At 38.3% G+C, this 25,398-nt stretch overlaps 1 protein-coding gene across 5 annotated transcripts in view; it reads right to left on the reverse strand.

Moving 5' to 3' along the window:
* LOC130920053 (microtubule-associated tumor suppressor 1 homolog) overlaps positions 1 to 25,398 on the reverse strand; it is a 115,767-nt gene that overhangs the window by 77,976 nt on the left and 12,393 nt on the right. For all 5 annotated transcript variants that reach the window (XM_057842883.1, XM_057842886.1, XM_057842885.1 and 2 more), the window contains exons 2-4: positions 12,600 to 13,900; positions 12,080 to 12,526; positions 6,399 to 6,597 (exon numbers count right to left, since the gene is read on the reverse strand). In XM_057842883.1, the coding sequence (XP_057698866.1) occupies positions 6,399 to 6,597; positions 12,080 to 12,526; positions 12,600 to 13,697 (1,744 nt within the window). In that variant the 5' untranslated portion in view covers positions 13,698 to 13,900. The remainder of the gene's footprint in view (positions 1 to 6,398; positions 6,598 to 12,079; positions 12,527 to 12,599; positions 13,901 to 25,398) is intronic.

Genomic DNA, 25,398 nt, shown 5'->3' on the forward strand with positions numbered 1-25,398 from the left:
TCTTTTACCATGTGTGCATGCCTACATGGAGGGCACAGCACGTCAAATGAGTGACACAAAAAGACACTGCTACGATACAGGCTAGCTATACATTAAAACAGGGGTCCCCAACGACCGGTCCACGGACCAGTACCGGTCCATGGCGCATTTGGTACCGGGGCGCGAAGAAATAATAAAGAATTTATTAAAGACTGCGTTCTGGCCGATTGACTTTGGCCTGTGCCGCTTAACACACCAATATCCCTGTCTACTCTAGATATACAACTACAGAATGGGAGGTCGTCATAGAAATGCCTGGAAATGCTTGGCCTCGATAATAACATATGACGTAGGTCGTCGCCCATCACATTTGTTCCCGGAAATATTTAGCCTCCACACTAGAATGACTGAAAAACAGACGTCTTTGGACAGATTTTTACGGGGAAAAGGGAACCTCACGAGCCATAAGATGAGCCTACAACCTCGAAGAAAACAAAATCTATGCTACTTCCCAATCACTAAAGACCCACGAACTGCGAAGGAGTGGATTCGTGACCCGTATGTGAATAAACCGAGTGATTCAAGCATGTCTGTGTAACAGGAATATCAGCTTGTAGAGATCGCAAATCACGGGGACCTTAAACGTACATTTGAGACAACAACTCTACCGACGTTCTGGATTAAAGTCATCTCGGAATATCCTGACATCACTAGGAGAGCACTGAAACAAACCAAACAAGCTCAGGCCTCCCACTGATTCAGCGAGTGAGTTCTATTTTTTTCCCTGCACTTAACACGACGGGGCTAAAAACAAATGTTATTTTATATTTGCTGTATTTTTCTGCCGCACATTGCCGGTGTTCTGACAAATATGGCATGCGCATAATGTTAAAAATGACGCGAATGCGGCGATTCCAAAGTCCACGCTACAAACTTTCTTTAATGAAAGGAATATTAACTTACGTTTGCCATGTTAGCTGCACACAACAACTGCACGCAGCTCTGTCACTTAACGACTTCGCCATGTCATTAAGCATTAATTTACGCCATTTTCGTGTTGCACATGTATGTTTATGATGTAAATATTTTTTTAGCACCGTTGGATAACATTGAGAGTCCAACTGAATATAAAAGAGGGATTTTTTCACTGCCACAAAAGCTTTGGGAGCAAAATTTTATAAGGGTGCAAAATTTGAAAAAAAAACACCGGTCCGTGAAAAAAAGACCCAAATCACACTGGTCCGTGGTGCAAGAAAAGGTTGGGGACCCCTTCATTAAAATGTCATATATTAGCAACACATGACATTGCGCATTTTCGTGTCGTTCTCGTCTCGTCAGACGAAAACTAGCATTCATCTCGTTATGTTTTAGTCTCCCAAAACACGTTTTTAGCTCGTTATCGTCTCGTCATCCTCGTTAAAAGTGTTTAAGGACGAAATATTTTCATCATCATCATCATCATTGTTGACAAAAACAACACTGGTATTAATATAATTCGGCAAAATTGGAGGCACTTTTTTCCTTCTCCTTCTAACTTTTTTTTCCAAAACCCACGTAATTGGGCAGTGTGTTGCATTGTCTCTTTTCTGTTTAAGCAGAAGGGGGATGGGTGGCGGTAACACACAGGAGAAAAGGAGAGACAAGAGAGAAAAGCACAGGACCACAAGAAACAATAAGCGAGCACAATGAATAGTAAAGTTTAGAAAATTACTGTCAGCAAGGAATACAAATTTCTTATCAAGCTTCCTATTGTAGGAAATCCAGTCAGGCTGTTATTTCACACTCAGGTACTGTGCCCACTGCCCAGCCAATATTTAGCAAATCGTTTGCTTTTGTCAATCAAGGCTTGTATGATACTTTCACTTACAAGTCATTCACATTGCACATTTGCATTCAATTGCACTTTACTTTCACTGATCCAAATGGGCAAGCAATCCACATTCCTAGTAGACCTCATAAGAATGTGTCCTTTCTGACTAACGGAGGAAGAAAAAATGAAATCTCTTCATATTTTTTTTCTTTTTTACCTCAGTTACATTACGTCACTTGAACAAGAGACCCTCTGTTGATGAAGGCTGAGCAGCAGTAAAACTGTGTGTGTAAGTGACTGAGGCTAGCAGGAAACATCTGGCTTCATTCTCTTTGGATTTTAATGACACATCAGACCAGTGAAAGCAGCTGGATTTTGTTACCTAAGAAATCAATGTTCTGTAAGAACGGGACAGCACAAATCAGGAGTAAATAGGACCCGTAGAAAGAAAACCTAAAAAGAACGTTTTTAGTCCAAAGTAAAAAGTCTTTTTGTTTTTGTCTAAGTTAATAATTCTCAAATAGTGGGGCGCATCCCCAAGTAGCGCTTACGACCTCGGGGAACATACTTTTTTGCCATACTAAAATAAAGAATAATTGCACATCCACTCAGTGGGTGGCAGTGGCACTCTCATTTTCAGAGTGTGCGCAGTATTTGTGAACCAAACAAGAGCACACAGAAAAAACCACTGGAGATATGAAGAACCAGAGCCATGTAGAAAGACAGTTGTAACACTCTGTTCTCGCCACCTTAGGTCGCTAGTCCACGTAGGCCTAAATAGTTCCAAGCACAAACATCGCTGTAATGGTTTTCGATGGAACTGACAGCGGTAATTGCGACATTTATGGTAAAAATTGATAAAATCACGTAACTAAGTACTTGTTTTATTATCTCATTGGGGTCCGCCCTCATCAAAGTGATGTTTGGTACTATTCAAGGCTCCATTATACGGAAGTAAAATCATATAATGGATCCCTATGTGAGTGTCGCAACTCTCTTCCTACATGGCTCTGTGACGAGCTAAAACGAGGAAATACGGTAAAGTGTACGCAGCAATTGGCAATTGGCTTTGACTTTTAATAAAGTGGGAGATGAGGAAAGACCAGTCTGTTTACGGTGTCTAAAAATGTTTGCAGCTGAAAGCAGGATGCCAAATTAAGATCTCACTTAGAGACATTAGACCCCAATCGCATTGATAAACCGCTTGATTTTTTTTCTCTGCAAAAACAACTTTGTCAGTGTTACATCAGTAAACCAGCAAGCACTGTTAGTATCATATAAGGTGGCATGCCAAGTTGCAAAATAACCTCATACCATGGCAAAGGAGCTGATATTGCCTGCAGCGAAAATAAAAACAATCCCTCTGTCCAATGACACTGTCGTTTTTGTTCTATTCATTTTTGTTTTACAGACAAATTCTTTGGCATACTGTAATCTTAAGTTAATGTTACGAATCAATTTGAATTTATGATTATTTATTGATTTTATTTTTCAGTATCAATTGTCAAAAAATGTACCTTGAATATATTTTTACAGTTTGGGTGTGATTTTCTTTCTTAAGTAAGGCAAATTGATTCTAGTTTGGATGTGACTTTTTTTTTATTTTAAGGCAAATTGATGCACTTGGTCTTTTCTGTTCCAAACAAAACAATGTCAGAAAAGTACTTATTGTAAGTCGATCTATATTACTTTTTTCTTTAATATTAAATAGGACACAATGTTATGCACAGGTGTATTTATAATTTTATAGACAAATGATAGTATTGACAGTGGCGGCAGTTCAATTGAGACGGGTGCGAAACATTTAGATCTTCCTGGGGGGGGGGGGGGGGGGTAACAAAAAATAATTGAGAAGCACTGGTCTAAGTCAACAAAGCTGTTGTTCCTAAAAGTGCAACTTAACACAAAGTACCCCCCCCCCCCCCCAAAAATAAACCAATATATACAAATATGGGTACGCTGAAAAAATTAATCATCCCCTTAGTCACATACTGACTTTGTAATTCGTACTGTATTTGCAACATAACTTCAAAGTTTTCAATCCCCCCCCCCCATTCTTAATGGGCAAAGGCCTCTTGTTCATTGTAATTCTTGGGCTTGCAAATCACAGCTGGCCGCTTCAAGTCCTTCCGGAGATTCTCCAAGACTAAGGCCTGATAATGCTGTTGTATTTCATTGACGGCTAAGGCCTGATAATGCTGTTGTATTTCATTGACGGCGGAGCGACGGCATAGGCCCTACCTCATTGAGAATTCGAAGTTCTGTGTCAAGGGAACATGTTGCTCTGTAATTCACCACCAAGCCACTAGAGAGGTGTGGCGTTGTCTTTGTACGGTTTTAGGGGACTCATGTCAAATTCCTTTTGTTTTCCTCTGTTCATAGACGGCAATGGTAATGGGGATGGAAGGTGTGTATTTGGCAGCTGCAGCTAATCAATATTGAAAAACAAATGTTGTTAATACAAATGTTGAAGCGTTGGCAACACAGACGACGTTCACGAATGTTTGAAAATAGCGGCGTTATTGTACTGAAACAGAAACAACGTTCTGATTAGAACAACCACATTCCTCTGGCGTTCACAACGTGTTGACGTGACGTGTACTCAAGATTTTTTGGAGGCGCACGTCAGGCTACGGCGTAGGGTCGTAAACTAGGTCTGCGTTAGGTCCGCCGTCACCACAACGCAGAAGAGGCAGAAGAATAAATCAGCTTTAAAGACCCATTCAGACATACGCAGAACTCCGTTTAAATCTCCGGATTCAAACGGGTAGCCCTCATGTCTGAAAACAATTTCCCGGGTCGACTGACACGGACATTAACCGGGTCACGTCCTAGTATAACCTGGCACGTGGCATGTGTGAAAACAGCCATTTAATTCACGAGTCACAGCGCAAAGGGTAATAACGTAAATATTATAGCGGGCTGATCGTCATTTCCTCTTTCTTTGCAGTAAGATGAAAAGCGGTAAAGAAACATTGCAATTATCAACATGGCAAACTGGAAATAAAGCAAAATGATACTGGAAACATGACGAAATTGAATTGCTACTGCCAAGGACTTAGAGCCAAGGACGAGACCGTCCATCGTCCATCTTCGGAAATGTGTTGTTTATCTTGTTGCCAAACCAACTAAAATGACATAATCATTGTTTTTATGCCTGATTTTTTAATGTCTTTGCAATCTTGTTTTTATCAACATCTTCGCTTGACTTCTTTGCGATTCCCTGGACTTCCACCATTTTGCAGATTTAACTGTCTGGAAGAAGTACCGTAACACAGTCGTTTTTGATCTACTTATCTGTTGCCGTTCATGGTTCTGTTTCCATTTACACTTGGTTTCAAAACCTATTTGAAAACACCTGATTGGAACCTCTGTTCTTAAGAGGAGAAATCTTTAAGGGGATGAATAGTTTTGCCGGTGAGGAAATAATAAAAAGCACATTTGTTGGCTGATGAAAAAGAAAAATACTATAAGTTGTGTCTTTGATCTGATGATAACAAGAAGAAAAAGCATGTCAACTTGCCAAATTTCACCTATGGTAGCGAGTATCATTGGCTGAAAAAAATATGTCCTGGAAGCTAGTACAGCAGTAAAAGATTTGGATATTTTGGTATGTGCAGGTTTCTAGCTTAAGACTTGATTTATTGTCATGTCACAATTGTTTGTTTTATGTGTACAATTAATTTGTTCTGATGCTATTCCGTGAATACATTCAGGCTGAAATAGGACCATAAAATTAATAATAATAATTAAAAACAGATTTGAAATTACTGTAAGCTATCACTTGCACACATTAAGAGTATTTCCGTTCACACAAAAGAATCTATTCATGGCATTCTTAGTCTAAGGTCAAGAAGCAGTGGTCTCACAAAAGCCAGGACAGGCAAGCCATTGTCCACTAGAATGTGAACTTCACAACATACAAGTTTCATTTTACATATGCACAGCATACGCATTTTCCACAATGCAAATAACATACGACAGCAAGTCATCATGGCATACAAGGGCCACATTACCCACGAGAGTGGAATTACAGGCTACAGGAAAGTGGAAACCAAGCTGGGGACACCATGCTTAAGTTGAGAGGTGCAGTGTCTCATTACACTACTGATTCTATGTTTACAAAGACAAACAGACTAAGTAAAATATTCATTCAGGAAAGAAAAACAAGGATGAGGATGGCGAGCAATCAGCAGCTGAGAAACAAATGGGTTCTTCCACACGGTTTGATGATTAGAACACACCTTAGCTGCGCATGCAAACAAACTCAAAGGACTTAAAGTTTCCAACTTGATTAGAATTGCTGTCTGTCATCTTCAGTCAGAAACGTCACATGTCTAACAAAGGGTAGGCGTCACAATGTGTACAACTGTGTGGTTCAATGGTATGTGGAAGGTATTTTAACTCTTAGCTCCAGTGTGTCCGACTGCTCATTTCTTGAACCTGCTCCAGAGGAACTTGATTTTTTTGGTCCATTACACACGCAAGAACACATGCATGTCTACACTCAACTAAGTATTGTATGACTCTTGTTCTGTAGCGGTTTTGATTTCAGGTTTCATACAGTAAATGATGCACAGTATGATGATATAGATTAGGTTTGACTTACCATGGCTCTGATTTTGAAGATGTTTTACTCTCAATGGAGACCCATCTCCGGCACTCTGGCTAACTTCTTTCAAATTAGGTCCATTTGTATGGCTTTGCCGGTGCCTGAGGCTCTCCGGTCCTGGAGGTCCAGTCCCTGGAGGTGGGACTAGTCCCTTTTTCCTTGGAGGTCTTACAGTAGGCCCCAATTTAGATACTTTCTGTAGGAAGAGTTTATGCTTAGTGACAGAGTTCCAGCCAAGGGTCCTAAGCTCAGAGCTGTGCACCGAGACCATAGTGTTAGCCATTCCCTTCTTCCAGCCAAAACTGAGAGAAGAGGAAGGAAGGCAGTGAAGGAGCAAAGGGGAGGAGTGAGGGAGCGTGCATGTGTGTAGCGCGAGTGAAGGAGGGGAAAAAAAAAAAAAAAAGAGTAGAAGAAAAAGGGGAACGAGTGAACAAACACAAAATGAGTACAAAAAAACAATCTAAATGTGTAAAACATCCAGACTGGTACCATGCAGGTTTTCCCAGACATAACCTTAAAAAAATTATGTTTTTCTGTCACAAACACCAGTACATATGGAGTGAGTTTGTCCGGTGCGCGGATGTGTGTGCATTTTCGAGCCCCTCTGAAATTGTTCTCACATATTACTGCTCAATTATTGCCAAGAACAAAGTGGTCAGGGATCTATTTCTGTGTGTGAGATCCTATCGGAGCACTCAGGTAATCTTTCTCTCACATTTTGTAGACGTCATTCGTTACAAACAAAAGGTGTCTTTGTGTTTTTCTCTTGTTTCTCTGAATTAGGGCTGTGAAAAGTAAAAGTTGGAAGTTTTTCTAAAGTACCCTCTGCAGTACCAGAGTTCTGATGCGTAAGCTGGTGTAAGAGTGACGAGAGCTGCAGAAAGAAGGCGTACACTCAGCCAAGTCATTTAAAGGCACAACGCTGGAATGTACTACAGTCTGAGTGCGCGCACGTGTGAGTGAATGACTTTTGGCTTAATGCTTTTAAATCTCTTCTGTTTTCATTTGCATTTTATAATTCACTATTTCATTTTATTTAAAAATGTGACATGTAATATTGCTGTTTTAAGCGGTTTAGAAAGGATTAATGACATTTTCCATAATTGTTCTCATGGGACTTGATCAGAGATATGAATGACTTAATTTCAGTGTGGTCATGGAGCAAGGCTTTTCTGAGGCAGACCACGTGGATTATTCTTTCATTTCCAAAGAGCCAAAAACACATGTACACATGCGAGCCAAAAATGGTTATTGAGTTAAATTATAAGCCCAAATTTTTTTTCTAGATTAGGCTAATGTTTCTAACTACCGTTTTAAAAATGCCACAACTAGAATGTTCTAATAGTCAACTATCTTTGCACGGTCAACCCAACTGAGCTATTATCATCATGATCAGCAAGATCAGTGGTATAAAACTTGTTACAGTCACTAGATCTAGCACATATTTGTGTCATGTATCCACAGGCATACGTGCGTGTTTGCATAAATGACAGTGTTATGAACACACCCTTCGTTGACACAACCCTTAGGCTCCATAAGAGACTATGTTGGGACAGGTTTTAGACCTGTCAGGGAGGGGAGTGTAGTTTTTTGTGTTTTTTTAAAGAAATACCCCAAAGGCAGCACATGTGAAATTAGATTGTACTCATACCACAACCTGTAATGTGCTCTTTTTGAGGTACTTCATTGTTACTACTATGTTTATACAGTACATCTATCAAACCTTTGTTGAACAAAAAGCTAATGTACACTACTGTTCAAAAGTTTGGGGTCACTCTGTGCTTTTCTTTATAAAATTAGGGGGGGGAAATGAAGTTTTTTTCAATGAAATAATGTGGTAAATGACTATTCTAGCTGCAAATGTCCGGTTTTTCATGCAATATCTACGTAGTTGTATAGACGCCCAATTTTAAACAAACATCTAATGGTACATTGCGTTTGCTAGTTGCGTTAGAAGGATAACAGATGATTAGAAAACCCTTGTGCAATTATGTTGGGACAGCTGAAAACAGTTTAGGTGGTTAGAGAAGCTTTAAAACTGACCTCCTTTCAGCTAGTTGGGTATCTGGAGCATCACCTTTGTGGGTTTGATTCAACTCTCAAAATGGCCAGAAAAAGAGAACTTTCACGTGAAACTGGACAATCTTTTCGTGTTCTTAGAAATTAAGGCTATCCCATAACAGAAATTGCCAAGAAATGGTAGATTACCTACAACGGTGTCCCTTCAGAAAGCAGCACAAATAGTCTCTAACCAGAGTAGAAAGAGAAGTGGGAGAACCCGCTGCACAACAGAGCAAGACGACAAGTACATGAAAGTCTCTAATATGAGAAATAGACACCTCGCAGGTCCTCATCTACCATTTTCATTAAATAGTACCCGTAAAACACCAGTGTCAACATCTATAGTATAGCGATGCCTCAGGGATTCTGGCAAAGAAAAAAGTTATATCTGAAACTGGCTAATACAGTGGTACTTCTACATACGAAATTAATTCGTTCCAGGACCTTGTTTGTAAGTCGAAATGGTCGTATGTCGAGCAGGACTTTCCTATAAGAATACATTATAATTCCACTAATTCGTTCCACAGCCCAAAAACCTACACTAAATCCTTAATAAATACTGCTTGTACAAATGGCAATTACACATATCAAAACAAATAAATTATAAATAAAAATTGGAATAATATAAAAATAATGATAATAATAATTCCTGTATTACTGTTACAAATCGGGTTCTAATGTGGGGGACGTTTTTTGCTGTAAGTAAACGCACCGCGCTGCTGACGTGCCAGAGGGAGGGAGCGGTGGAGGTTGAGAGATTCACTTTCACTGTCAATGTTTTCTTGAGAACACCGTCAACTTTGTGTTGGATAAGTTCTGTAATAAATGATAAAAACCTGACGAAGCTGGCGATTTCTTTGGCGATGTTGCCACAATAATAATTTTCATCTTAACTAATAAAGACTGACGAACGGTGGTCGGAGGAGGACCGTGGAGATGTACTGTTGAACCAGTTCACGGATGCGCACCCAAATGATTGTAAGGCGACCTTGAGTGCCAGATAGGCGCCTTCAAATAAAATGTTTTTTTTATCTATAATTTGCATCATCATTGCAATGGTAAGTGTCACCTTTTTCCCTGTTTCACCACCTGTACCAACCTTTTTGAAACCTGTGTTGATTTCTGTCACAAGAAAATCCACCGTGTTTAGAAACAAATGGCAAGTCAAATTTTACGTCGGATTTCGAAAAGATCGTGTGTCGAAGCGATCGTATGTCGAGGTACCAATGTAAATAGGAAGTATTAATATGGGCAAAACACAGACAATTGACAGAGGAAGATTGGAAAAAAGTGTTATGGACAGACGAATTCAAGTTTGAGGTATTTGGACTGTGGCTCACAGAGAACATTAGTGAGATGCAGAACAACTGAGAAGATCCTGGAAGAGTGCCTGATGTCATCTGTCAAGCATGGTGGAGGTATGGCGCTGGTCCGGGGGGGCTTTGGTGCTGATAAAGTGGGAGATTTGTACAAGGTAAATGGGATTTTAAATAAAGAATGCTATCACTCCATTTTGCAGGGCCATGCCATACACTGTGGACAACGCTTGATTGGAGTCAATTTCATCCTAAGAAAGGACAATGACCGAAAGCAAACCTCCAAATTATGCAAGAACTATTTAGGGAAGAAGCAGGCAGCTGGTATTCTATCTGTAATGGAGTGGCCAGCACACTAAACAGATCTCTCTGTATTGAGCTGTTGTGCGAGCAGCTTGACAGTATGGTACGCAAAAAGTGCCCATAAAGCTAATCCAACTTGTGGGAGGTGCTTCTAGAAGCATGGAGTGAAGTTTCTCCAGATGACCTCAACAAATTAACAGCTCAAATGCCAAAAGTCTGCAATGCTGTAATTGTAGCAAAGGGAGCATTCTATCAAGAAAGCAAAATTTATAGGAGAAATTTATTATTTCAAATAAAAATCCTTATTTCTAACATTGTCAATGTCTTGACTATATTTTCTATTCATTTTGCAACTCATTTGAAAAATAAAAGTGTGACTTCTGAAGGAAAACATAAAATTGTCTGGGTGACCTCAAACCTTCGAACATGTATATGTATAGTATAGATTAGGCATGTGCCGGTCACTGGTTTCCAGGTTTACCGTGGCGGTTTCAAAACCACTAAAATTTTCTGTCATACCGTAGTACGGTCGTAGCCATTTTTTATTTCCCATAAATGCTGCAAGAAATCTGCGCTCACTCCTCCCCCTCCGGTTGTTGCTCTCTCCTTTGTCTGTCGGTGACACTACACCTGAGCTTTTTCCCCTCTCAAAAAAGACCAAGTCGCTAGTATGGGAGTACTTCGCTACTGAAAAGAAGCAGACGGCTTTGTCTTAGAGGAGGAAGGATAGCCGACATGCTTGCTGAGGGTGGTTGCCAGGGTTAGCAACACCTCCAACATGAGTTCACATTTACATGACCATCATCCGTCACTTTACACAAAATTTAAGGTAAGTAAACACCGTCGTGAATGTTTCCCACCAGGTACGAGAGTTCACTCCAGCGTGTCTAGCGATGGTAAAACAAATACTATAACGTAAGCTTGTTAATGAGGCAGATAACGTGTCTAGTTAGCATGCCAAGACTGCTAACTAGTTTCCTCTCGAGCATTAGCCTACTTTTGTAAAGTCTTCCCCATTGTAAACATTTGTTCAAAATAACATTTTCATAATGCAGCCTTTGGCGTCTCTGGCGACTTTCTGTGTTGAGAGAGGGTGTGTGTGTGTGTGTGTGTGTGTGCGTATAATGCGTAAATGCGATAGTCATACACGCTCTGTGTCTTACTCTCACTCTCCATTAATATTCAACTAATTAATATTAATAGTAGTAGTGGTATGAGTTTTACATGAAATCAATTTGATCATATATTGTTTTTAAGTCCAGTTCGATATTACCAAGGATTCTTGTTCCGATGTTGAGCAGCTTGAGCTGTTGCTGTGGGTTTAGTCTATAAGTTCAATTTTTTCAAATTTATTTAAAATACTTCAGTTTTTTGTTATTTATTTTAAAATCTATTTTAACATTCCATTCATGTTGATGTTCCAATTGCCAAAAATGTTTAAAAAATATTTTTTAAATCCTGTTCAATGGAAGTTTTTATTTATTTATTTTTAAATTTAACCCATATATCTCAAAATAACAAATTAGAGCTATAATTGCAATACCAATACAATGTGAAACCGCCGTATTTTTGCTTAATCATACCGTCAAAATTTCATACCAGCACACGCCTAGTATAGATGTTTAAAATGTCAATTATAAAGCTCTAAATCTTGAATTAGGAATTTCATTGGCTTTTCAACCAACCAGTAACTCCAGTTCAAAAAGCTGGCGTTAATGATGCAATGATAACTTCATAATGGTAGGAGTATTTTCTTTAAAAAGAGAATTATTTGCCCCTACTGGAGCCAAGCATTGTGTAACTATTTTATTGGAAACCACAATGATCATGTCCCGACCTAACACACATTTTTCATACCACTAATATTACCATATGTTATATCTAGTGGAGATACAAAACCTTTTCCTGTAACTCATTTGATGAAAAATGACTTAAAGTTTGGTGCAAGTCTGAAGCCAAAGAACACAAATGACAGAAATTAATTAAAATTAGACTTACCTGGGTGTGGTTCCTTGGTTTGTCCATATTGGCCAGAGTCAGTAGTGCCTCATCACTCCCTTCCCAATAATCCTCCAGACATTCTTCACATGGTATTGCACTCAGATGCTTGGAGTCTAGTTTTATTAGACACTTATCAGTTATCTCCTGGACTACCTTTCTGGGTGAGACCCAGTGTTGGTCTTTAGTTTTCTCTTTGTGCAAGTTACTGGTGCAGCGTGAAGGTGTTCCGCTGAAGGCCACTGTCTGCCTTTTTGACTTTTTGGAGTCACAGGCTGCTGCATTTTGGTTGCTTTTGGTTAAAGTGCTCTGTCCTCGGATGGGTTTCAACACCAGAGCTACTTTAACAGTACCTACAGATGGTCTCGGCCTTTGAGATTCATAAAAACCCTTTGCTTCTTCCTTCCTTGGAGCAACTTTTCTTCCAATTTCTGAAACAGATATACTCTGCAACAGATAAAAAAGAAGTAAATTAATCAGACGAACAATATATAGCTACAAGTAAATACAACAACAGTACCTGGCCAGTTTGTTTTGGTGCGGACTGTGCAGGTCGTGATCCAACTTTAGCCTTTATGTTTTTAAGGTCCACTTTGTAGATCTTATTTTCTTCCTTAAGTGACATTTTGGGAACTTCAGCCAAGGGGACTGTCACGTCCGGTTTGAGTTTTAGTCTGCTTGAGCGGGTGGGGACCACCACAAACTTTTCTGTGCAATTTAGTAAATGTGCTATATCTTTGGTATCCTGGACAAGATTGATTACTGAGGGAGTAACACTTAATCTGTGGGTGGTGTCACTAATGTCCTCAGACTTGCAATGTGGATCCCTATGACAGGTCATCTGTAATTCTTCTAAAACTCCCTCTGAACTCTCATCGCTCATGATTTGAGTTACCCTTAACTGATCGGGCATCGGTGAAGAGGAATCGCTGCTAAAGAGGCTTGGATTAGATGAGTTTGTGTAGGTTGCACTAGTTCGCCGTAAATCAACGTCTGAGCTGATTGAAAAATACAAAGCCTCATCGTCTACAGTATCGTCATCTGGAAGAATTTCTGTTGCTTCTGAGTCAGGTGTTGACGAGCCATGTCTATTTTTAGATCTGTTATTAGAATTATTAACATGATCAACAGTATCGCATATCAGAGATAGGGACAGAGCAAGGTCATCATTGTCATTCCTGGTTTCCTGGTGTCCACCAGCGCTGGCGTCAAGGTAAACCGACACAGAGTTGTCATTGGATTCTGACAGCTCATATTCTGTTTGAATCCTTTCAATTCCAGCATCTTTATTTTTGTCAAGTTTCTTTTTGCCCTCTTGTTGCCAGTTGGAAATGGCATCTTCTACAATTTGCTTAGTTCCAGTCAGTAAAGAAGCTGCCACTGTGATTTCGAACATGTCATAGTCTTGTGGGCTGTCAATACAGCCACTGCTGATGCTGTTCCGACTACAAAGTGACTCCAGAGATGATTCCCCAAAACATAAGGAGGGCGAGGAAGAAGATGAGGAAGTTGGACAAGCATTTCCATTGTGGTCTCCTGTAGTGTGAAGACAAAGTCTAATGCTGGTGTCGCTCTTCCCTTTGCGGGCGATACTCTCAATGGGCTTAGAAACACTCATCGTTATATACTGGGACTATTAAGTCACCCTACAATGCTGCAAAAGTGTTATACAGAACAAACACCTTGAACCTTTAACATGTTTAGACGCTACACTGATGTTTGATCAAAAGTCCAATCCATTGTCTGGACTCAGACGCTTTGAGTGTCACTTCAGTATCCAAACAGGATGCCAGTTCTAGTTTCAAAGTTGGACCAAAACATCTGAAAAGGAACAGAAGACAGATACATTTTTGTAAATATTGTGTAAGTTTGAAACATAAGACTTCAAATAGTGGAACTGATTTAAACGTTTGGGCTAGTAGTTTAGAATAGTGGAAAGTTGGTTTGAATCTCAAGCTTACTGTGGGAAGTTTGCATAGCAAAACTGGGTGCAATGGATGGATGATTACACTGTATTAAAAAAAATAAATACTGTATATGGGCTCTCAAAAATGCATTGCCACATTCTGCTTTATTTACTGAGATATCTAGCAATAAAACCCCCAATTTAAAAAAAAAATAGTAACACACCCGCCCATACCATCGGCAACAAAAGCAATGATGAATGACTCGAACTGTGCTACCCTCTGCAGGCTAAACCTGACTGATACATGGCTCAGTGCAATGTTCACTCAACAAAACAACACGTGCCTAAAGCGTTACTAACACTCTTCGAATGGAAGAAAAAGCAAATCTGGTTAGAGAAATACCTTAAAAAAACATATATATATATATATATATATATATAAATTAAAATCAACCTTTGCCAAATGCAGCAAAGGAGCCCCAGATCAGAACAGAGCCTCGTAAATGTTTCAATGACTACTGTGGGATTAACACTGGGGTACTAGCACTTTGGAGTACATGTAGAAAATCAGAATCAAATCCATACAGCGGCAATTTTTATCAGACATCTCAAATTATATTTTGTGGCCAACTACCTGACAAAATTTAGAATGGACCCATCTCAAAACCACACCCCCAAATCTCAAAAGTTGGTCACCTAGCCGTATTGTTGCACAGGAATAATAAGTGGTCGTGACTTAAAATCATTTTTCTAACTTTAAAATGGAAAAAAGCCGATGGTTTAATGTTGTGCATGGAATGCCTGTAATTATGACAGAAGGCACAGTGAAAGATTGGTGGGAAAAAATTTTTGTGCCTTTGTCAAAGCCAAAAACAGAAGGCTCACCAAATGCACGCTATGGCTAAGACTCTGTCATCACCCACATAAACAACTGAATGTTAAGGCAGGAAAGGACATGTATGCTTGGTCAAAGGTAAATTCATGATCGATTTGTAAAAAAAAAAAAAATGATAGCATATAGTAAAAATGTAGACTTAAATATTAACGTTAGTTTGCTAATGTACACACGTATGATCACGGACGCACACGAAGGAAAGTTTTCCTCACACACATACCCCAGCATTTTACTGCAATCAAATCAAATTCATGCAGATTCGTCAACTTCTAGCTCTTATTTAAGTTTGTGCTGTAAGTTGTTTATTTAGCACCTCTGGATAATATTGATAAACCAACTGAATGTAAAAAAAAAAAAAGCTTATTCATCGCCACAAAAGCTTTATGAGAAAATCTGACATACCAAATGACAACACATTACTAAGTATCTAACGTTATAGCTCGACAGATATTCGACCTGTGGGTTTTTCATTTTTAAGTTGGCAGCAGTAGCATTACGCCTTGATTATAATAATAGTCGCCTCTCTGTAAAGTTTACTACCATGGACACACAGCTCCACTGTGTACTGCACCCCTCTCTGTCTGCTTCTAGACTGATTTATTCTAAAAAAAAATTAAATAACATTTCATTTTTATTGACAGCTGTGGTAGTGCAAATTCAGAAATTTTAACTACCGCCATCATCCATAAATCATTCATTTACCCAATCACTGTCACTGAGAGAATAAGACACAGCCTTGGGTTGACGGAGTTTTACAAGGGGGCGGGGCTTTTGCGATAGGTCCATTAATGTGGTCCACACGAATTTTGCTCTATGTATTTTATGTTTTGTTCTGTTTTCTAAATAACTCAGAAACAAGCTTATGGACAAAATACCTGTTGAGATGTTTATAAATCCTATTGTAAGTTACAAAAAAATCATCTGATTTCAGTGACTGCCCCAAAAGCTAGTTGAGATAAAAATAAATAAATAAAAGCTTCTGCAATAAAATAAAGCTAAGGTCACATCAATACCATCAAAAGGCCTTTAAAATCATTGTGTTCCACTAGTGCTGCAACGATTATTCGATTAACTCAAGTAATACGATTAGAAAAAATCTTTGAATTAAATTTGACTGCTTCAAAGATGTGTTTAATTAGAGTGGCGTTGTAATGGTTTGGTTTTAAAGTGTTTTCCTTTAGTTTTATTGATTTGGGTGGATCATATGCCCTCTAGTGGCAACAGTGAATAAGACATATCTAACATGGCTGGATCCAGCTGCTCCCTGTCAAGACCAACATCAGTTGGAGTTTTTGTTTGCGCTAATATGATTGTTTAGGCATTCGTAATTTAGTTTAGAGGTATATTTAGCAGTTCTTTGTGTGGGAATATGTGTTCGGACTAGGGCTGTCCCAAACGACTAATTTCCTCCCGATTAGTCAGCCGACTATTTTTACGATTAGTCGACTAATAAAATTTAAAAATTTATTTTTTTACTAATTTAATAATGAAATTTTTGTTAAAGCTTATTAATTCACAAAAAACATTTTGGAACACCTAAATTATTAACGTATAAATAAATAACATAAATATCAATAATAAATCACAAACAATGAGGTCAAATGCTGCTGGCATAAACTGTTGCAAAAAAATGTAAACGGAAACACTGTGACTTCACCTTTTTAACAGGAGTCAAAACAATTCTTACTATTTTTGCGGTATGTCATTGTCTATATTGTTCTAAATGTTAAAATGAATTGCAATGTCCCGGACAATCATTTTCAGAATACTTTGTGTGAGTTCAGATGCTCTTTCCGGTGTGCATTCCGCATTTTGGGGGGAGGGGAAAAACTGTTCAACTTTTGTTTGTTTTAACCTGAAAATAGATAAAGCAGAGGGCACACTGAAATATTACCACAATTATTTTGAATGAAAGGCACACATACCCACAGTAACAAAAATTATAGTATTAATTTTATAGTATACTACTATATGTAACTTTATAATATTAAATAACTAACATTAGTGCAGACATGGATTACAGTAAGCAGGCCAGTGGTGTTTCCATATATATTTTTATTATATTATTTATATACAGGATATATGTATATATTTTCCTTCAGTGGGAGCGTCCATGATCCTAATAAATTTAACAATAATTTTAAAAAATATATAATTAATTATTTTATTAAATAAAAATGCACGTTGATACGACGCACATAAAGGCAACTTCCATTTAAAAAATCGTTGGACTTACAATCCGCTAGCTTGTTGTTTCTTGTTGTCTTCGAAAATTATACTTGGGTGACGGCGCTTCAAGTGTTCGTTTATAGCCGACGTGCTACCGTGGTATGCGAGCTCAGTTTAGCAAAGAGTACACACGGTGGCACCATTCATATTTTCCTTGAAATAATTCCAGGCTCTGGCTATTCTGGTCCGCTTTTTTGGCTTTATGCCGCGTTCACGTGTTACCATCTCTGCCCTATTTGGAAATTGGCGGTGTTTTCAACTCCTCACCGGCGATTCACTTGGCTCGTTGTCGTCGGTTCGTCTGGGTTCGTCCGATTTCCTCCTCGGGAAGGCGGTGGCGTGCATAAAAACACCGAGAGGCGTCGGATGGCTCTTTATGGATACTTTTATTGACCAAAACAAAAACGTGGGGGATGAAACCACTCAACTCTCGCTCCCTCTCTCTCGCTCGCTCGCCCACTTTCTTCCTCTTTGCTCAATCTGACAACGCCGGTCACATTGAAATAACAGCGGCCCCCTTGGGGGTGCCAGTAACAACCGCTTGTATCGCGAGCGCCCGCCATTCTAAACTTTATTCGCATGTAATTTTTTTTAACCCGTCATTGCCCGTCTACTTCGATCCTCATTTATTATTTTTTTTTAAGCTCTGGTATTTTAATTCATTGTTAAATGCATTAATTGCTCTTGTGAAAGTGCAATTCTGCATAGTTTGAAAATGGAATGGAATTTTTATTTTGTTTTCCCATTTGATGCTCTTTGAATGTGCAATCTTAGTCTAATATGAATACTCCATTATTGGAACTAACTGATAGATTAATTGATCACTTAAATAATCGACTGCTGCAGCCCAATGTTCAACCGAAATTCAAAAGTAATGTCTGATGTGATTGATTTTTATCAAAATTAACACAGGAATAGCAACACTTTTAGGTCTGTGTGGATTTGTGATGCACTTTCAGCTTTTACAACAGGTCAAAAAACTGATGTCAACGACCCACATTGTGATAGTTGCTCCACATTAATGGCCTTTTAATTATTATTGTATTTCCAGTGAGACAAACTATTTCCAGGATCACAAATATTTCAGGTTTTCAACATAGTTTCCTTTATTCAACAAACAAACTACATTTTAAATGCATGTGCGTCGGTGTACATATGTGCTTGCGTGCATGTGTACAGTACTGTATATGGGTCAGGGGCAAAGTATTGGGAGGAGCAGCTATATAAAGATGATCAGATTAAGGACAGCTTGCCATCTTCATTATCGTGTTATGGCACAAGCACTCTCCAGGTATAGAGAAAAGGAAGATATGCCTTTGGTAAGTGATTGATGATGTATTCACACAGTGGAACTATTTTCAGCCAAAACAGTTTTGGAAAAATAGGTCTTTCAATTGGCAGGGAAGCCCTGTTACATGGACAATGCCACGCAAGACTGCAGCATATGCTGTGTAACCCCCTTCAAAAATATTAGAGCGTGATTTATCGCTCCTGTAGAAAAAAATAGTGTAAGAGTTTGACATCCAACAGTCCATTTTATTATTAGTTTTTAATTTGCACCTTATTTCTTTCCCTTAATCATGTTTTTTATTGGCTTTTATAAAAATGCTACCAGATGTGGACATGAACATAAAACTGGAATTTACTGTATTATAACAATAGCACAGTAAAATGTCACGAAAATAAAAACACTAATACAATTATGCAGAGTAGAAATACCGGTGTATTTATCATCATTGGCCAAAGTGCATACTGTATGAACAAACTCAATGTAAAGTGATCTGCATGTAGTATTAACTAGGCTAGGTAATCTTCCCTTAGAACGTGTTTCTTCTGAGTCCTTCATTTGTCAAATTAAAGATTGACTAAACTGTCTTTATATCACTTTAGACTATGTATCATTAGGAACATTACGTAACACATTGTCATTAAAGATTTTTTTTTATTGTAACAGTTTGACTTTGAAACTAATTATTTTCTTCTATTCCTTTTGCTAATTCTGAATACATTTTGTGCACAATTCTTAAGAAAACCAGCTCTGAAGAACACATGACTTTGGCATGAAAGGTGGTTTCACTAGTTGAGGAGGCCTAATCCAATTAGATTGTGAACTCACTTGACATCTCAATCAGCTTGCTCCTGTGCACGGAAATTCAGCACAGCAAAGAGCAGACAATCGCTAACACATTAAGGTCATGTAATAGGGACTGCGGCTACCTTCAGGCGTTCACTGCGATGTAGTCAGTCAACTATGTAAAGACTATACAGCGCCTCCCTTCATCGCTATTTGTATTCCAAACAGGGTTTGAGACAATGCAATTACTTCGAACAATGTTCAAGTATTGTATTATTTAAGATAGTGATGCACGATAATGCATTTTTCAGCCGATACCGATAACCGATAATTTCCTCCTCGTTCCAACCGATAGCAGATAATTTTATTAAAAGATTTATGTAAAATTTTAAAGTATACACAAGAGAAAATATTACTGTGCAAAAATATTATTGCTCTTTTTTTCCCAACATCAAATGTGAACAAGTAGTAAATTCCAACATCTAAATAAAGACAGATTGTCTGACATTGTGTAAAGGTAAACCTTTGGCAACAATTACTTACAGAGTAAATACATAAATTGCACAAAAATGGCTTTAAAAGTAAGCCATTCCTAACGTATAACATTGGTACACAGCAAAAACACAACTCCTTAAAACTAGTTAAATTCCCTTGTTTTCAGTGTAAATCTATTGGAAATAAGTGAAATTAACTGCCAGCACTTCAAGTATATTTCACTCAGATTTTTTGAAGAAAAATAGCCAGCTGAAAATAAGCTTAACAGAAATGTTCTTTATTCAAGAATATATATGGTTCAAAACATTATTTGAAAGCATTTTTTTCTTGATTTAGGTAAAAAAATGACATTTTTTTTTTTAGATGTTTGGGCTTAATAAGAACAAATGGCAATATTTAGTTCAAGTAAGTGGAATAATCTGGCGCATTCATCTGTTAACCCTTTAAGGTCTGGGCCTATTTTGTCTGATTTTGCATGCCTTTGAAGTTGCCTTTATATTTCAAAGAAAGAATTGTTTATGATGGCCTGGTTTGGTCCCTTTTTTTGTGACACCTTGAACTTCATGTCCAAACTGTTGTTTCCTTCACTGACCAATTATAAATCATCATTTTGGGCCCAAAAAGACCAAAAATTCCAAAATCGTTTTGTCAAAATTTTTAATACTGATGTCCAATTGACAACCAAACATGCGTAACGAACCTTTTTGAAACTTTGTAATATTTATTCAACATGTTAGGATGAACATTCAACCAAAAAAATTTAGAATAAATAGTCTATATTTGACAATTCAACATAAACAACAGGTATAGCCATAGGCGTTTTTTGCCTTTATACATGCTCTAGGCAAAACAGGTTATATACAGCAGACCAAACAGTGAAGAACAGTGAAGAAATATACCATCTAACACAAAAAGTGTTTAGAGGCCATCTCTTTATGAGTTTAGGTATTGCGGCCCGTCACCTGATGAAAACTATGTACACACAATCAAGCTTCTTGAACACACATTTATATACACAAATTGAGAAGACTGATTGTGGGGGGAAAAAAAAATATATATATATATATATATATATAACATTGGGAAAAAAGTATTTTCAAAAATATTTACAATAAACAAGTTAAATTTTTTTCAGGCATGCCACTCCGAAAAGCAGTTTCGTTCTGGAATTAGACACAGTGCTACATCACACAGCCCACACTTCCATAGGGTGTCGGTCCTCTTTCCACCCTTCCATTTTCATTTCACTTTACTTTCATTGTCACTATAAATGTACATGAAAAAAAGTCAGTATTTATGAAAATAATAAAGTATAAAATAAAAATATATACAGCAATAAATAATAATGGAAATCTATATGTATGACAATAGAAAGAATACCACAGCTGAATATGTGCTACATCCCTAATCTTCATATAGAAAGAAGACCACAAATTATACTTTGATCTGATATGCACATTTTATTATTATATACACAAACACACACTTATATTGCATCAAAATTAACTTTGTCTTGCAATATCAAAAGAAACTTTCAAAAGAAACTTTTTCAGCATTAAAAAAAAAAGTGAGTTGGCTTACCTCTGCTCGTCGATGGCGTCACCCACGTGTTCAAATCCGTCACTATCTTCACTCGAGGACTCTTCCGAAGAAGACGATGATGACGAATTTGGACCATCCTCTTCCTCAAGTTGATCAAAAAGCACAATTGCTTGCGCTAAATTTAGTTTTCCGTTCATTCTCAAAGTCACACAAAGTCGCTCGCTCGCTCGTTTCAAACGGCCGCCGCTCGCTCCCTCTCGTTCGGTGGAACCTCGCACGGCAGTTATATTTATAAAACATAAAAAAATAAAAAACGCATTTTGTGCTTCCACTGTGACTTCGAAAGGGTTTGTTTGATTTGTGTTTTTTTCATGGAGCTTCCGTTTTGAAAAAGGGCAAGAAATGATGGAAATATAGACATAAACAAATGATCCATGCAGCGTTTTAATGTTTTTTTGAGAGGACAATAAAACTATAAAACTTAAATGACAATATCTCACGTTTTAGTTGGTCGATTGACTTCAAACAACAACGAGAGTAAACCGCAACTTCCGCACTTTAAAACGAGACCAACCAACGGCATGTGGGTGACGTAATTAAAACGTGAGGGTGCTTCAAAGACGACGTGCGCTGAGGACGCGCCAGCGCGTCCTTCGACTCTCAAGGGTTAACTAGTCTTCAACACTCAAATAAGATTGTGTAATTGTAACTTGTGTAAATAACTTGTGTAAATGTCCGTGGTAAAACTGACGTGATCGGCATGTCTTTCACGAAGAATCGTGGTCGTATAAACTGCATTATTTTTTCATCCAGGGGTTTGGGTATCGGGTCATTTCGGGAATTTCTTCCCGCCTGTGTCCTTCAGTCTGCCCGGCTGGCTCCGTCGGAAGACAGTTAGCTACTTCTCGACTATCGGTCTCGTGAGGTGTTTAGTCATAGATGGGAGTTTACCACCCGCTTTGGGCTGCATTCCCAAACAACCCGACTCCGGGAGGACCGCAGCGTCTCTGTATCGTCACAAGCCCCGTAGCTTCCTTTATAGTTTATTTGCGTTTACAATAGCTTTAGCATTTGCGCTAGCAGCAGCCTCGTATTCGTTCCAAAAATCATTGTGATGCAGTTTTAAATGGCTGCTGGGTTAGTGGTGTCCAATGAGGACGCTTTCTTTACGCCTCGTGGAACTGTTTTGTAGATGGCGAGAGCGTCGTTTATTTCATTCACACACGGGAAAAGCAACACACGCACGCTAGTGTGAGCGCCTCAACTGATGTTTAACACCGCCTCCTCTATGACGCCGTACTCCTCAACCCCTCCTCCCACAGGAGCTTCAGAGAGGGGAGGGGTTGAGCAGGCGGCGGTGGAGAAGTGGAGAAAACTGCTTGGTTGCGCACATTTGGAGGCTAAATCAAGTATATAATTATCGGATTGCATTATCGGTTAATTTAAAAAAAAAAAAATTATCTGTATTATCTGTGTGACGTCATAATTGCCATTATCGGCCGATAATTATCGGTAACCGATATTATCGTGTATCTTTAAGATAATAATTACATCACATACTGTACTGCTGTAAAGCTAGAAATCCCAAGTGCTGGAGGGATCTTGAATTAGTTTTTTTCCTTTTAGGATTGCTCTCATGTTTTAGGTGTTTGCAATCATACACATTTTACACATTTACTGTACTTGATAGAGTTAATAGTGTAGTGTGACCATATTTTGATTTCCAAAAAAGAGGACACTCGGCCTGGCCTCGAGATGCCTGAATTTTACTGGAAGTTCACTCAAAGATGCCTATCTAATACATTTATTTCTAGAGCGCTTTTCAAGACACGCAAAGACACTTGTCACTTTAATATATTCAAAGAATGCCTCCTCCGTCTGGATAGAAAAATTCAGTTTTATGAAAAAAAAAAAAAAAATACTATAGCCATATAGCATATAACCAAAGACACAAATTCAAATTCTCAGAGGTTACTCAACAGGCTTTACTATTCCTATAAAATAATCGAACAATTAAAAAAAAATGGTTAAATAATGATTTTTTAAAAAAAATTCTTATAATATAATGACTCATTGAAATGTAGTCCATTCAATACACACACACAGTACGCTATATGCGAACTAAACATTTCCCATAAATTTCTATCATAACAATTGTCGTTTACAAATTTTTATTCCCACTCAGTTGTTGTTCATTCAAATGTCCCCAAATGACCTGATATGACCAGGACAAGTCCCTCAAAAGTCCCCAAATCAATAGGAAGTGACCTGATATCTTCGCCGAAATGTCCCCAAACCAATCTGGGCGGGGCTATGATCTGTATCTCCACACAGCAAAGCCCATACTAATTTCTCCAGAAATTGCAGTTTCTAGTTCTCATTCAATGTTCTAGATTGCAAGTAAACCATAACCAAAATAAACTGAAAAACGATTCAACCAGCATCTTATCAAACGCAGCAGTTCGAAACTTCATTTCCCATAATGCCCAGCGCGGTTTAGCTCACTGACAGCTGCCCTATTAGTGAACACCAGTAGCAGAGGCAAAATGAAACATTGCTATAAAAGTTTACAATCATCGGCAGCACAGCGATGCCACACCAAACGTGATTTTACAGATCACACCAGTACAAACCTCCGACAGAAGTCAACAGTTGCCATAAGTAAAGTAAGTTTAGCAAGTGTACATACCGATAGCCTGTGAGCTCCTGTCATGACGAAGGTATGTTTGTGAATGAGAATTGACAGTTGACGCCATGATAAAACCAGTCTGGTACTGCTCACGCATGCGAAAATTTGTATCTAAAGTAGAATAAAGCTATTTTCGACTTAATTATTCTTTTGGGTATAGGAGTATTTGATTACATACATATTGATCGTAATAAAAGTCTTAACTACTGGCAGTGGGCAGTCTCTCTGAGAACACTTACAGGCAGCACAATACCGTAGCATTCTGTGCAAAGCGTCAATTTCAACACACGCTAATTGGTCCGGTGAAAAATAATGAAAACCGGACATTTTCATGAATTTATAAAACCCCACCGGACGTCCCGGACAGGATATGAAAAGTGGACATTTCCGGGCAAAAGAGGACGTTTGGTAACCCAATAACAGTGTCAAAGTCAAAATGTTATTGTGAGTTTTGATAACACTAATGGCAAGAGTATTACTACATTTGTTTTAACAATGTCACTGTAAAATTGACTTAAGAATTGTTTGGTGTTTCAAAGAAATTGAAAAAAGTATATATTTTCAGGAAATTAACTAAATATGGTCAAGCTTGTAGGCTATACATCTACCTTTTGGTGCTACATTGTGCTAGAGCACAGGTGTCAAACAGATTCCAGAAAAGGCCTAGTGGGCGCTGGATTTTGTTCCAACCGATAGCGCGCAGAGAGTTTAACCAATGAACTTCATGCTGAAACAAGCAGCACCTGACAAAGTTTAACTGATTACACATGTAAAAGATATAATTGGTGAAAAGGTGTCCTCTTCATTGGTTGGAAAGCAAATCTGCACCCACTAGGCCCTTTCTGGAATTGGTTTGACACCTGTGCGCTAGAGCAACTGTCATGTTGTTTTAGCTAACACCAGTTTTCGGCAGCCCTTTTAATTTTTGTGTTAGCCTTTTGGATGAAAATACTTATTAGTGATAGTAATATTTTAGTCATCTTAAAATGTGTTTGTCTTCGTCTAGTTTTTGTTGACGAAAACCCGAGACTAATTTCATCCAGTTTTAGTCGATGTTTACTAAAAATGTTTTCGTCTGTAAATATAAAAAAATAAAAAAATACTCCAAAAATACATGTTTCCAAGTATTTCGAATGAACATTGACAGACGAGCACATGTTGAAGCGTCGATCTACAAGGACAACGGCAAATTGGAGATAATACACACTTTGCAGGAAAACAGTACATTCAATTAATAATACCCACCTGGACGCCACGAACTGGAAGTAAAAAAAAGTTTAACTTTAAGAAGACGGTAGCCGCCTAATGCTAACGTGAATACGATGCTAACGCTACAAGTTACATTTAGTGTGTGATGATCAACTCCCAAATCACATTTTTAGCTCATTATAGTCTTATCATCATGAAAAAAGTTTTCGTTGACGAAATATTTTCGTTGTCGTCATCGACAACGCTGTCTAACACTGTATGTATGCATAAATGTTGCCTA

The sequence above is a fragment of the Corythoichthys intestinalis genome, chromosome 8, assembly GCF_030265065.1.
Source record: "Corythoichthys intestinalis isolate RoL2023-P3 chromosome 8, ASM3026506v1, whole genome shotgun sequence".
Taxonomy (NCBI): domain Eukaryota; kingdom Metazoa; phylum Chordata; class Actinopteri; order Syngnathiformes; family Syngnathidae; genus Corythoichthys; species Corythoichthys intestinalis.